This window comes from Pelodiscus sinensis, chromosome 2 (genome assembly GCF_049634645.1).
Source record: "Pelodiscus sinensis isolate JC-2024 chromosome 2, ASM4963464v1, whole genome shotgun sequence".
In the NCBI taxonomy this organism is placed as follows: domain Eukaryota; kingdom Metazoa; phylum Chordata; order Testudines; family Trionychidae; genus Pelodiscus; species Pelodiscus sinensis.
Window position 1 is genome coordinate 128,971,845 of NC_134712.1, and position 13,909 is coordinate 128,985,753.

Here is a 13,909-nt window from a genome sequence, read left to right on the forward strand (position 1 = left end):
ACAAACAGCTGATCAGCTGTTTGTCGGCTCGCGCGCTAGTCTGGATGTTCCCCCTGTTGACATCAAAGCCCTTTGTCGGCAGCCCCGGTAAACCTCATTCCATGAGGAATATTGGGGCTGCTGACAAAGGGCTTTGATGTCGGCAGGGAAGCGTCCAGACTACCGCGCAAGCCATGTTAATGTAAATGAAGCCGCGATCATTTAAATCGCGGCTTCATTTGCCTTTGCCTATGTGTCTAATCTACATGCCTCTGCCGACAGAGGCATGTAGTCAGACACAGCCATAGACACACAGACAGACTCTCTCAAATATATAGCAAATGAAGCTGAGACACTATCAATTTTGTACATAATTATTAAACATGCTTTGGAAGTCTATTTTATGGTCCTATATATTGTTCATTAAATACATGTAGATGAAGACCATATAGGTATATATTAAAAAAGAACATTAATAGTGAAGTTTTATTGTTAGTCACATATTACAAAATAAATTAAAAAAAATATCTTAGGTAAGGAAAACTCAAATATAAGCTGAATCACTCTCATTAGTTTCATAAGTTTCATTAGTTATTTAGATTCACCATAAAAAAATTTTAAAAATGGAGACCATGTAAACAATTATACAAAGAAGATGCTGCAAAGTATGTGTGTACATGTGTTTGTCAATTAAATCTCACTTCTCTCTGTAGTAACTAAAGCAAAACTTTGTTTTTTCATACATAAAATTGTGAATGTGATCAAAGATTAAATGACTTGGCCTCCAACACTGACACAGTCTTCCACTAAAAGCACTGCATCAGGTTTACATGGAGAAATTATAGATGTCCCTTGGGGAAAATATTATTTTGGCAGAAGAAAAGGTTACACAAGGTGGCAGTGTTTCCCCTATGAAAACTCTATTTGATTTTCCCTGAAACCAGTGAAAAATCTGATATGAGAGCACAAAACATTTAACATTTTTGTATAATTGAAAATATTTTTTTCCTGGTGAGCATTTTTTTTTTAAACAAACCATACTATGCAAGTATGAGTATGCAAGATTTGATTCTGGTCTACATAAAAGAAGGAAAAAGGCACAAATGTAAAGGATGGAAAAAAGAATGGATGTGGATTGGGATCCATGTTTGTGCTAAAAGGCCACTTTTTTTGGGGGGGGGAGGGCTTTCTAGTTCAGAATTAATGGGTGAGGAGGCAGCTTTCTGTGTCTGGCCTTTTTCTGAATCTTGACAGAAAACAATTGCTCCAATGCCAAGCTTCGTGACTGGCTTTCCCAGTCTTACTCCTGAATGTTTGGAATATGAACATATGAAACATTTGAGAGTTTCACCCTCCAATAGAAAAAAAATCTATGATGAGGTGATTGTGTCTTAAAGCATGAGAGACTTGGATCTTGACTTATGTATTTCAGTCTAAAAACAGCTCTGCATTTGGTGGTGAGAAAGAATTTACCATGACATACATAGGTTGATTGGGCACATTGAAAGAAGGACAGGAAACACTTGATTTGTGTTTTAATCAAGTTGCAACTTTACTATATAGATGTCTGGGAATACCAGGCTAACGAGGGCTCCACCTTGATTTCCATCCAGGTCCCTCAGCAAACCCTGGCTTGTACCTTAACATCCACCACTCTTCTAAGATGGGCAATAAGAATGGGAAGGGGAGTTGGATTTCCTGCCATTCCAATCAGAGGAGTCCTCAGCTTCCCACCCCCATTCTGTTCCTTTTTTCTAGTACCTTCTTTTAAGTCCTTTGCCAGGCCATTTATCTGGTCCCTGAATGCCTTCCCTATGCAGTAGCTATACTTAACATTCACCACAAGGAGGTGCCAGTAATTTGCATGGCTGTCTCCTCCCCAACCCAAGTCAGTTCCCAGACATTTTCCAATGGCATCTTCCCTAGTGGCCTTGACAGGTGAAAAGTTCTTTCAGGAGAAAGCACTCATTGTCCTATGTAGAATTAAGAAGAGGTGCCAGCCGGTGTATTGTCCTTAACCCAGGAACCATAAAAATTGCCCTCTCCAGTATGCTATATTAGTGATCTGAACTCTGGAACCTTGTATTGACAGAACTCATCAACAGAAAACAAAACAAGCAAATTTTGAGCCTGGAGCCAAATTCTCCATTCTCCTGACCACATCATCTTTTGAGGTTTCAGAGAACCAAAAGCATCTCTTTGGATTTGCTTCTAGCCTCTGGTGCAAACTCACAAAATCTGTCAAACTGGAAACGAGACAAGGCATCTACTATGCCCTTATCCTTGAAACCCCGCCCCTCCCCCCCACAAAACCAACCTCAGATGTTGAGGATTAAACATTGTAGAACAAATGACCTTATCAACTTCATAATCTTGTGTGATCTGGACATATGGCATTTGATAACTTCTACCATTGTTGTCAGACCACAAGCACACCCTCTTATTAGCTAGCTCAGATCCCCAAATAACCACTGCAAATAAATAGGGAAAAAATTACAAGAAAGTCATGTTACAAACAACCCCGCTGTGTGTCCATTAGGCAAGTAATGTCTGTGCACACCATTTGCCTTGAGAAAACACTTCAAGACCTGTAGCCCTCGCAGCATCTGAATAAACGTTAACCGCCTTTATAACAGATGTTACTCTTCCACAATGATAGCTAATTAAATTGACTCAGACAATGTTCCCATACCTCCAAGTTTCCCCTTCATCTCTCTAGGGACTCATATGTAATGGTGTGGCCTGATTATGCTGGCTCTAGCCACTGCCACCTGAGCATAAAAATGCCCACCCTGGAGCAACAATCCTGCAGGCAAAGTTCAGATGCTCAGAAATATAGTTTTATTTTTATTCACAGTGTGAATTTTTAAAATCCTTAATGCTCTCTTGAGCATCCAATAGCTCCTGAAGCTTATACAGAGGGATCTGCATTATGTCCTCTCTGGTGTCCAGCTCAATCCCTTAGTAAGACAATATAGTGAAAGGACACTCTGCTTTTTTTCCCAAATATACCCCCAAATGTGTAGCCAGGTCCTGAAATGTGTACAATAGGTGAACACATTTGGCTGACGGCTCATCCTGCGAACAAAACATTATTTAAATAATGCTCTACTTGGCAGAATCCCACAGCCCGCACCACTGCTGATTGCAACACTGTGCTGCACAGGATACCAAACAGCCTTGTCAAAATAAACGTGACCTTCAAAAAACCCCAGAAGGTCAAAGTCTGAGGCATGTGGCAGCCCATGGCCCACAAGCCCTTACTCTATAAGCAGCTTTGCCAGTTAAGGAATAGTGTATGGAACAAAGCACTGGGTCTTTTCCACCTTGTGGGTGATGAATTAATCAGTACAGATGGCCCCCAACTTGCGACACAATTGGTCCCCGGGGAAGTGTCACAAGTTGGGGGTATTGTAACTCAAAACCTCATTTACAATAGACGCCGTGTGCCATCGTAAATGCAGGGTCGAGGATGGGGGTTTTCGGCCCTTTCCGCACTTACAAAAATGGTTGTAAGTGAGGGGGGTCATAACTCAGGTGGTCGGAAGTTTGGTGATTCCTGTATGTCCCTGGAGAATTCTTGGCACCAAACCTCAGGGAAAATTCTCAAGTTTGTTATAGGTAACTGCTCAAAAGACCAGTCTATCCTAACTTCCTTAATTCCTGTATAATTTTTTCCTGAACAACATGTCCTATACTAGGGATGTTAGTGAGTAGGCAAGTACTCGACTACCTGATAAGGCTAAGCTTCTTGGGTCGTGTGACGGACTGGGCTGGGTCTGGGCACAGCTGAGAGCGTCCGCTCAGGGTGAATTGCTCAAACTAGGGGCTCCGTACAGCCTCAGACTGGAGATCTTCCCAAATAGGCCACAAACCAGTCCCACAGAGCACTTCAGCTGCCAGCCTGGCCAGCCAGAAGCCTCACGAGCAAGCCCCTCTGACACCTCAGCTCTCTCCGTGCCCCAAACAGCCCCAGGCCTAACACACAGATGAGGGGTTTTAGAACCTAATCTCACCTTCCCAAACGAGTTCTATCTGGTCCCAAGAAACCAGCCACAGGTCCCGATCAATTTACACTCTGGATCTTACCCACAAATCATGCTGAGCCAATCCTTTAGAATCTAAAATCTAAAGGTTTATTACTAAAAGAAAGAAAAGCATGAGAGTAAGGTTGTTAAAGTATCATACATTACATGCATCGAATCTCCCAGCTCTTGATGCAGGCTCATAGCAGAGATGTTATAACTGCTGGCTTAAAAGTCTTTGGTGTACATCCTATGTCAGGATGGGTCCACAGTTCTTTCCGGCTCGTGGTTCCTTGCAAGGCCGCCTCTAGGATCAAGAGCTGAGCTGAAGACCAAGATGGAGTCGGCCACATGGCATATTTATATCCCTTCCTAGTCTCTTCCAAGCTGGAGACAGTCACATGGTCAGTGGCCAGGCACCTAGATTCTTTCCCAAGTGGGTCTCTGGTACTTAAGAGACCTATTATTCCTGGTGGCTTGCTAATTAGCATGTCCATAGGGTGAACTTTTCTCGCCCATTGCTCAGCCACAGAGAGAGAAGCTTCCAGTCTTAACACAGAGGACATATTCATAACTCCACACACAGACATTATATAGATATATGAAGAGCATACAGAGAATCAGTAAAAAGTAAGCATTTGTATGACACCTCACATGGCCCCCTTTGTACCAACTTTTGGGGCAAACACCCCCCTCTCCTCCGGGTGCAACAGTGATCTGGCTGCTTCCCTTAAAATCTGGTAACGTGACAGGTAGTCAAATACTGTACTTGCTTCCCCCCCATCTCCTCCTGCCTTGCTGCCTCTTTATGAGAGGTTGCAAAGGGGGAGAGCAGGAGCTGGAGGGAGCCGGTTCCCCCCCAACACTATCTGCACAGTGCCACCTGCTCCCCGCCTCCCGTCAGCTATCTCTATCAAGGTGGGGGCAGGGAGGATAGGGGGAGGCTGCTGCAAAGCAGCAAACTGTATTAATTAAATGATTATCCAAATAATCGCTCTTTAACATTCTTATCCCATACCAGTTACTGACTTAAAATTTTTTGACATCAAATGTATCACATTTCCACAAAAAGGGATCTGAAATCCCACTCTTAACCCCTATCACAAATATGCCCCCCCTGCCTTGTAAGGGTCAGCTCATAGGAGAACCCTTATTACTTCCAGCTTAATTGGCATTGGTGCCCATGCCTATCACATCACCTCCAAATTATCCCCCCCCCCTCCACACACAGCTTATACTCTGCATTCTGGACCTTGTTCCAACATAGCCAAACCTGTGGCTGGTGCCTGAGTCACCCCGATTCCCATTTCTTCCTTATAACCGTCCCTTACCATCCTGGCAAGAAGGGGCTGAATGGTAAAGAAACACCATCGTTAAATGCCCAGCAAATACCGTTACATGACTGGACCCTTCCAAGTTTGCTGCAATTTGAACAAACCCCTGCTGCTTAGTGATAGTCATATCCCAAAATTAGTCACTCAGGTTCCCTCTACAATGCATGGGGAAATTAGGAACTAAAACCAGATTCTCAGAAGGTAGCACATGGAACAAGGAGCTGCAGAAGAAATGTGCCGGGGCAGGACTTGCTCATCATTTGGAGTTAAGATACCTAATTCAGGCAACTGCTGCTTACCTCTCTGCTCAGTAGTCATATCCACAAACCCTTTCTTGGAGTCAGATCCTAAGTCAAGTCAAATGTTTCACAAGGGGGAAAAAAAGGAAGTGGGGCCTTTCCACAAAATCCAATAGCCCAAGTAAAGGCCACACACAGAATGTGGTAGACCACAATTAAAATTCCTGTTCTGTCTAATGCAAAGCAGACACAAACTCTGGTCTTCCACACTGCAGATGAAAACTCTGTGGCGGGATGGGGAACCTTTTTTGGGCCAGGGGCTACTGACTCACAGAAAAATCAGTCAGGGGCCACATTATGATTGAGAAGCAAAAAAAAAAACCCCAAAAAACAAAAAAAATCCCTCACTGATGTGGTCCTGAACTAAGAAGCTGAAAGACACTCCCCACTTTCTCCTCACACCAAACCGTAATGGGGCCCAGGTTAATAGATTTGTGTGCTTGAACTTCGTGCTGGGTTGGCAGCGTTATACTTGAAAGAATTTCACGGGATCTTTTTAGGGGGATAAGGCAAAATGCCACATTTCTTGACAATTTAATATTATTTTGGCCTATGCATACACATACACACAGTCTTGTTGTTGCTTAAAGTTACTAGTTTGTTGTTTGCCTAACTCACTGGCCAGACAAGTTAAATGTGAGTGGGGGGGAGGGGAACGGGGGCTTCTCTCGGTCCAGACTGATGCTTTGATCTTGACAAGATGAGACCCAGAGATTCATGCAAGATGCCCCATCTTTTATAGGACTTTTATCCCATTCAGGTCTAAACATTTTGCTGAGTCAGCTCTTATTCAATCACCATTAGTTCTGTTTAACATTTGTTTATCTGGAAGTCATTTTTCTTTGTCATCTGGTGTAAGTATGTTAGTGCCTCCTTCCCAGTATTTATCTGTAAAGGGGGTGCTTGCTCTTAACTCCAAGGCCACCTGTATGTCCTATACTGGTCTGTCTTATCTTGGGCCCTATTGATGGTACCTTGCGCCCCTGAGTCTTCCAGTTTCTCTTAGCATCTGGCCTCTGAAACTGCTGAGCCTACGAGTTATTATCTTTTTCCAAACACATTCCAAACTCATTCACTCCCCCTTCCCAGGAACTACACAATCATTTCACACATGGGAAAAGTGATAAAATTGTCCATACAAAAGGTATCTATTTCTAATACAAAGCTTTCATTAGTACAAACTTTCAGTCATTCAATGTCTTTTCTTTATAACACAATCTATATTCTAAATTCTCCTAAGAGCAACAGTGTGATCATGCTAAATCACAGGGATCCTTCTGTTCTCTCTCTGCTTTGAGATCAGATACAGACACAAGTAGTTTGCCCGATGTATGAATGGGGGAGGAAATAGGATCCTATAGCCCAGAAGAGGGCAAAATATGGCCTGAGGTCTGGATTTGGCCTGTCAACTGTTTGATTCAGCCCATGACTTGCCCTGTCAAGACCTCAAGGCTGTTCAGAAAGGCTGGTAGCTCTTCTCCACCGGGGCTCATGGTGCCTGAAGCGAGCTGCCAGCCACTTTAAACAGTGAGGCATGCCCCTGTGTCATATTATTGGATTTTAAAGGGAGCAGCCAGATCATTCCTGCGCCCACGGGGGGTGTTTGCCCTAAAGTCTGTACAAAGGGGGCCATGTGAGGTGTCAAATGAAGGCTTATGTTCTACGGATTCTATATATGCTACTCATGTACTTGTATGATGTAAGTGTGTGGAGTTATGAATATGAACTATGTGCTGATACTGGCCTGCACTGCCTGTTGTAAAGGATTGTTCAGTCAATGACTATACTAATTAGCACTTCTCCAAGGACAATGGCTCTCAGAGAGGCCAATGCACACCTGAGGAATGTGTCTGGAAACATGCCGTCATGATCATGAGGGTTAGCCAGCAGCCAGGGATTTAAGGGGTTCCTGGCCCATGGTAAATGTCTCCTCCAGGAGTATATTATTTTGATACTGTTCCATCTAGTCATTATGCTTGCAACAGGACTACTGTGGTGATAAGCTCTTTGGGTATGCCTACACTACAGCGCTAATTCGAACTAACTTAGTATGAATTAGTTAATTCGAACTAAGCTAATTCGAACTAACGCATCCAGACTAAAAAACTAGTTCGAATTGGCGTTTTGCTAATTCGAACTAGTATGTCCACATTAAGTGGACACTGAACCAGAGTTTAGGATGGCCAGAAGCAGTGCTGGCAGGGCATCAGATGAGGACTTAGAGCATGGAGCTGCTGCCTCAGGCTAGCCGAGGGCTGTGCTTAAAGGGACCCGACTCCCACTCCGGACAGACAGTTCTCAGGGGTGCCCCGCTTGCAAAGCAGGCCTGTCTTGGAGTGCCCTGAATGCCCACACTGGGAACATCACAGCACTCGGCCATCAGACCGGCTGCACTTGCCGCAGGCTGCCATCTGTGGAGAGGGGGCAATTGGTGGGCTGCAGGAGAGCTTCCACCCTGAGAAGCCCGCAGAGCCAGCCCAGTCCTCCCCATCGGGGGCTCGTACCCCATTCCTCCCTCACCTCCTTCCACTTACCCTTCCCTAGCCCCCCTTCCTGATGTACAAAATAAAGAATACGTGTGGTCAAAAATAGAATCTCTCTTTATTGAACAAAACTCAGGAAGACTGGGAAAAGGAGGTGGGAGAGGGGAAGAGAGAGGGTGGAAGAGGGGAGGGCAACTAAAATGATCAGAGGTTTGGAAGAGGTCCCATATGAAGAGAGGCTAAAGAGACTGGGACTTTTCAGTTTAGAAAAGAGGAGACTGAGGGGGGATAGGATAGAGGTCTATAAAAGCATGAGTGGGGTGGAGAGGGTGCATACAGAAAAGTTCTTCATTAGTTCCCATAATAGAAGGACTAGAGGACACCAAAGGAAAGGAATGGGTAGCAGGCTTCAAACTAGTAACAGAAAGTTGTTCTTCACAAAGCAAAGAGTCAACCTGTGGAACTCCTTGCTGCAGGAGGCTGTGAAGGCTACAACTAGAACAGAGTTTAAAGAGAAGTGAGATAAAGTCATGGAGGTTGGGTCCATGGAGTAGTATTAGCCAGGGGCTAGGAGTGGTGTCCCTGCCCAAAGTTTGTGGAAGGCTAGAGAGGGATGGCACAAGACAAATGGCTTGGTCACTGTCTTTGGTCTATCCCCTCCAGGGTCCCTAGGGTTGGCTGCTGTCGGCAGACAGGCTACTGGGCTAGATGGACCTTTGGTCTGACCCAGTACGGCCATTGTAAGCTCAGGGCTCAGGGTTGGGGGTCTCAGTGGACCACCTTGATTTTCATGCACACCTGCTCCTGGGTGGCCAGGCTGGCAGCTCTCCTGCCCTAGACGGCCACTTTCCTGTGCCTAGTGCAGAGGTCGTGGACAAGGTCCACGATGTCCGCACTAGACCAGGCAGATGCCCGCCTCTTGCGGTCTCAGGCAAGCTCCCGGGAGCCGCCAGCCTGGTCCCGGGAACAGGGGGAGGGCTGGGGGGCATCGGGTGGCTGGCTCGAGCCGTGCCAGGTGCAGGGTCTGCTAGCTGGGTGCTGGCAGGCTTGCACCTGGCACAGGCATCGTAGCCAGCCCGTGCCCCTTTAAGGGGTCCGGGTGGGAGGAGGGCAATAGAGTTTCCCTGGTGTTGGCCAGAGTGGCCACCAGGGAAAGTTGGGGAGTGCTAGCCTCCCACTAGTTCGAATTAAGGGACTACACACCCCTTAATTCGAACTAGTAAGTTCGAACTAGGCTTAGTCCTCGTAGAATGAGGTTTACCTAGTTTGAACTAAGCACTCCGTTAGTTCGAATTAAGTTCGAACTAGCGGAGCGCTAGTGTAGCACCTATCAAAGTTAATTCGAACTAACATCCGTTAGTTTGAATTAACTTTGTAGTGTAGACATACCCTTTCTCTTTTCTTTTTATTAACCTGGTATTGGTTAATATTTGTGTTCTGGTTTGAACTTTAGGGGTTAGATTCCCGAAATAGTCTCTCCCTGGTTGCTTTATTAATATTTGGGTGGTGGTGGCGACATTTTATTCCCAAAATCTAGGTTGTTAAGATTTTGGGGGGAAGGTTTATACCAAAACCTGGTAGATAGAGTTTTGTGGTACTTTTGCTGGCCCCCACTTCTGCATTTATCGTGCCAGAGTGGAGAAGGAGCCATGACACATGCAAACCAGCCAGGGCAAAGTGGCTGCTGTCATGTAAAACGGAGATAGGTCACTTGACCATGTGACCTGCTCCACCAGGGAGACACCAAGAATGGATATGAAGTGCCATGAGGCGGTCTCCACCTTGTCTTCAATTCTGCTACTGATCCAAGATGCAGTCTTGCGAGGAACAGAGAGCCGGGAAGGACTGTTGGCCCATCCTGACATAGGATGTACACCAGAGACTTTTAAGAAAGCAGTTTATAACATCTCTGCTAAGAGCCTGCATCAAGAACTTGGTGTTTGGTGCATGTAATGTATTCTCCTTAACAACCTTACTCTCATCCTTTTTGTTTCTTTTGTTAATAAACCTTTAGAATATAGATTCTAAAGGATTGGCCCAGCGTGATCTTGTGGGTAAGATCTAAAGTGCAAATTGACTGGGAATCTGTAGCTGGTTCTTTGGGATTGGGACAATCTGTTTGGGGTAGGTGAGTGGGTTCTATAACCCCTCGCCTGTGTGTAAGGCCCGGGACTGATTGTGGCACAAGGAGAGCTGGGGTGTCTGAGGAGTTTTGCTTGTGAGGCTTCCTGCTGGCTGGATTGGCAGCTAAAGTGCTTGGTGTGACTGGTTTGTGACCTATTTGGGAAAGGTCATCAGTCTGGGGCCGTAAGCAACCCTGGTTGTGAGCAATTTATCCTGAGCGGATGCCCTCAGCGGTGCCCAGCTCCGGCCCAGTCCATCACACCCTGGAAGGGGGATGAGACTGTGCGCTCCCCAATCCCCAGGTCTCAATTGGCTTGGGAGCAGGGGAGCGTGAAAAGTCCCCCACACACAGTCAGGGGCACAGGGCACATAAAGGGAGCAGCCAGTTGTTCAAAATGGAGGGTGGCTCCCTCTAGGCACCAGGCCTTTGTATACACTGCTGGGTTTTTACACAAGAGATCTTCCACAAAAACTTCTTGTGCAAAAGCATGTCCACACCTCAAAAACAAACTGCAGAAGTGATGTGCTTTTGCACAAGAGAGCATTCACGCTGCATGGACATTCTTGTGAAAAAGAAAAAGCACCTGTGCTTTTTCTGATAGGCTCTTTTTGCACAAGAAACCCCTGCGGAGCTTCCACACACACCTTTCTGTGCAAGAGCTTTAGCACAAAAAGGAGTTATTCCTTGTGGAGAGAGGAATAACTTTACCGGCAAAAGCCCTCGTCCTGTCAATTTACTGTATTTTTTTTCCACAAAGTCACGCTTGAGGGGTGGACGCTCGGCTGTTTTTGTGCAAAAACCTTGCAGTGTGGACAAAGCCCTCATAACCCTGGAGGCAAGGAGGGCGAGAGAGTTTGCGCACACCCTGCCCACAGATCCCACTCCTAGCTGGGATGATTGGCCTGCAGGTGGGGGATAGCACAAAGTCTGTCACACCTCAGTGGTGCGCCACCCTGAGCAGCATATGGAAGGAACCTCCTAGAGGAGCCTGGGAGACCCTGTTGGGCTGCTGGCCAGGAGCCACCTAAGATAAGTGACTCCTGGCTAGAGCCTACCTCCAGCACCCCAGTCTCTGCTTCTTGCACCTCATTCCTTCCCACTTATCTACTCTCTGCCCCAGGTCAATCACCTTCTCCTGCCCTAGGTCATCACTACTCAAATCCTCTGCACATATATCCCACCCCAGGTCACAATTCCCTCCCAGATCTGGCACCCCTGCTATATCCTTTCCCCAGGCCAAAATTCAGTCCTGCACCCCAATCCCCTGTCCCATGTCATAACCCCCTATGTCATCCAAAGTTCCTCTCAGACCCTTTCCTACATCCCAATCCCAAACCCTGAGCTCCTTCCTGCACCCAACCTCCATTGCAAGCTTCCCACCCCCAGCATAGAGAAATGCAGCCCTTCACCATTTTCCAAAATCTTGGAGTGCCCACCTCTGCTACAGCTCAATAGTTAGGGCACTTGGGGCATGGGAGACTAGACTGATGAAGAATAGATTTGACCCGGAGCAGAGCAGCAGCTGGCTTCCTGGGAGCGGGATTCTGTGTATAACTGTTCACAGTAACTGACAAACCCAGGCTTATCAGTTAGCCATGTAAATGGTTAGTCTATAGCCACACTAATTCCTGTCTGCCTAATTATGTTCATATACCTAAACAAGCCAGGATTTCTCTCTGGGTTTGGGTGTGTTGTAACACTGGCATAGACAAAAAAATGCTGCTTCCTAATTATCCAATGTTTTAGGTATTCTTGTCTGCTTGGGCTACTCCCTGCTTTGTTTGTTCTGCTCCTGTGTACTGGCCACCAACACCTGCCTTTGCAATACAGATAATATGTTCACTAATTCACTTCTCAGAATTTTACCCTTAGTTATACTGAAGAGGTGAACTTCCATTGGGTCAGCCATCCCTGGACCAACCACCTTCCTCAGCTCTGAGGCTGCTTTGGACTGTCCACCCCACCATCACAGCTTAGCAGCCCCCATGCTGTTACAGCCCCTGCTGCCATACTGCTTTCCTTGTGTCCCCCGCAGCCGCTGGGCTCCACTGGGACTGCCCAGCACCGTGGCTGCTAGATTCTGGTGCTTCTGGCTGTCTCCATTCTAGCAAAAATACAGGCACCTCAGCAGCGACCTGCTCGTTGCAGGAAAAAATGTATCCTGATCCCTCACACTTCCACTCACAACACAGCTGCCGCGCCAAAGAGTTAAATGCCCCCCGCCCCGTTCAACCTCCCAGATGGCAGCTTCTACTCGGACTCGGTCAGCCCCCTCCGGTACTTGGAAGAGGAGCCCCCTTCTTCCCCCTTCTGCCCTTCTTGTTTGAACCTGAAAGTACAGTTGCTAACTCACATCAATCACTCTGTGCTGTTCGAACTCTGCCTTTGCTTGTTTCCTGTGCCTGTGTCCCGGCATGTTAAATGTTCCCGTGCTCGAGCTCACCTTCTTATGCCTGGATTAATGTTTCCTCACGAGCTTGCATCTGCTCCTACCAGCTACTGCTGGTTTTGCTTGCTGCGCATAACAAAGAGGCTCCTCCTGCTCACTGTTTGTACCTTTATACCTTCTGGAGCTCACATTTCTGAGGAAGTGAGTCAGTGCTGCAAACTGTGTGCTGTCCATCTCATTGCAGCAGTTGCTGACCTCATTCCCTCCCCCTACCTCCAGCCATAAAGCAGAGACTTTCTTCTTCGGTAAATCCAGATAATCCTCCCTCCCCCCAATACACACACTTAATTGCTGTGCAGTCATTTTCAAAGAATCTGTTCCCATGTAGATATTGCTGGCATCGGTGGTGAGTTTTATGCTCCACACTTCTGAAAATCAAGGCCATGTCTTATTAGGTGCTTAAAAGAATAATTAGGAGTCTAACTAAATATCTCTTTAGAATGGTATCAGAAAGCTTTGCATTCTTATTGGGATTTTCACTTGTTCATTTAGTGGAGTAAGAGGAAAACCAAAAAGTTTTTAAAGAAAATAAATGAAATCGCATTTGGAATTAAGGCCATCAGTTCCAAAAAATCTAGAGTTAGCCACTCATATCCATACTTTGTCAACTAAATAAGTAGCTTGATTTTCAGAATTGATGAACAACCTGTTGAAAGTTAGATATTAGGTATTATTGTGTTACTTGCTTGGGTTGTTGCTATAGATATAAGATATATAGATTTTACCCGTCCATGTGTGAAAATTCTGGGCTATAGGAAGTTCACATAAAAAGCTCCATAGTGGTTGCTTAGTATACAGCCTGTCTCTGACTTACGAACCGGTTACGGACCAAGCAATTGGTCATAACTCAGTTTGTTTGTAAGTTGGACCCAATTGAGTTACATGTGACCGCGCTGTTCATAAGTGTTCGTAATTCGGGGTCTGCCATTTACGACATTTTTGGTCGTAACTGCGAATGGTCGTAAGTCTACCGTTTGCAACTCGGGGACCGGCTGTATATGTGAACATTCTAGTTATGGATGGTGATGTTATCTTTTCCTTGGAATGTGAAGTCTGACATTCCCTTTGTACTTCTACAATCTACTGTCTTATTTTCTTAACAAATAACCTTTCAATAGAACTACAAGAAAGTCATGGAATGAATGGTGGAAGGGAAAGAAAAGAATGAAATGGAATGAGAGGTGACACAGAATGATGTCCAGAGGACTAATCAAA

The 13,909-nt window shown here is 45.8% G+C and overlaps 2 protein-coding genes across 44 annotated transcripts in view; one reads left to right on the top strand and one right to left on the bottom strand.

Annotated features, from left to right (window-relative positions):
* The window catches only part of LOC106731726 (uncharacterized), a 136,594-nt gene extending 123,766 nt beyond the window's left edge, over positions 1 to 12,828 (bottom strand). For 20 of the 40 annotated variants that reach the window (XR_012901783.1, XR_012901782.1, XR_012901774.1 and 17 more), the window contains exon 1: positions 12,689 to 12,828. Coding sequence is in view for 1 of the 40 variants with exons in the window: in XM_075921438.1 (XP_075777553.1) it covers positions 4,168 to 4,208 (41 nt within the window). In the remaining 39 variants the exon portion in view is untranslated. Of the gene's footprint in view, positions 1 to 4,167; positions 4,312 to 12,598 lie in introns of all 40 variants that reach the window. The other 20 variants (XR_012901760.1, XR_012901759.1, XM_075921438.1 and 17 more) reach the window with 16 other exon arrangements.
* The window catches only part of CDH18 (cadherin 18), a 1,055,536-nt gene that overhangs the window by 491,631 nt on the left and 549,996 nt on the right, over positions 1 to 13,909 (top strand). Inside the window, exon 1 of one of the 4 annotated variants that reach the window (XM_075921432.1) lies at positions 9,346 to 13,040. The exons of the other annotated variants lie outside the window; for them this stretch is intronic. The gene's annotated coding sequence lies outside the window, so the exon portion shown is untranslated. Of the gene's footprint in view, positions 1 to 9,345; positions 13,041 to 13,909 lie in introns of those variants that run through there. 4 annotated transcript variants of the gene reach the window in all.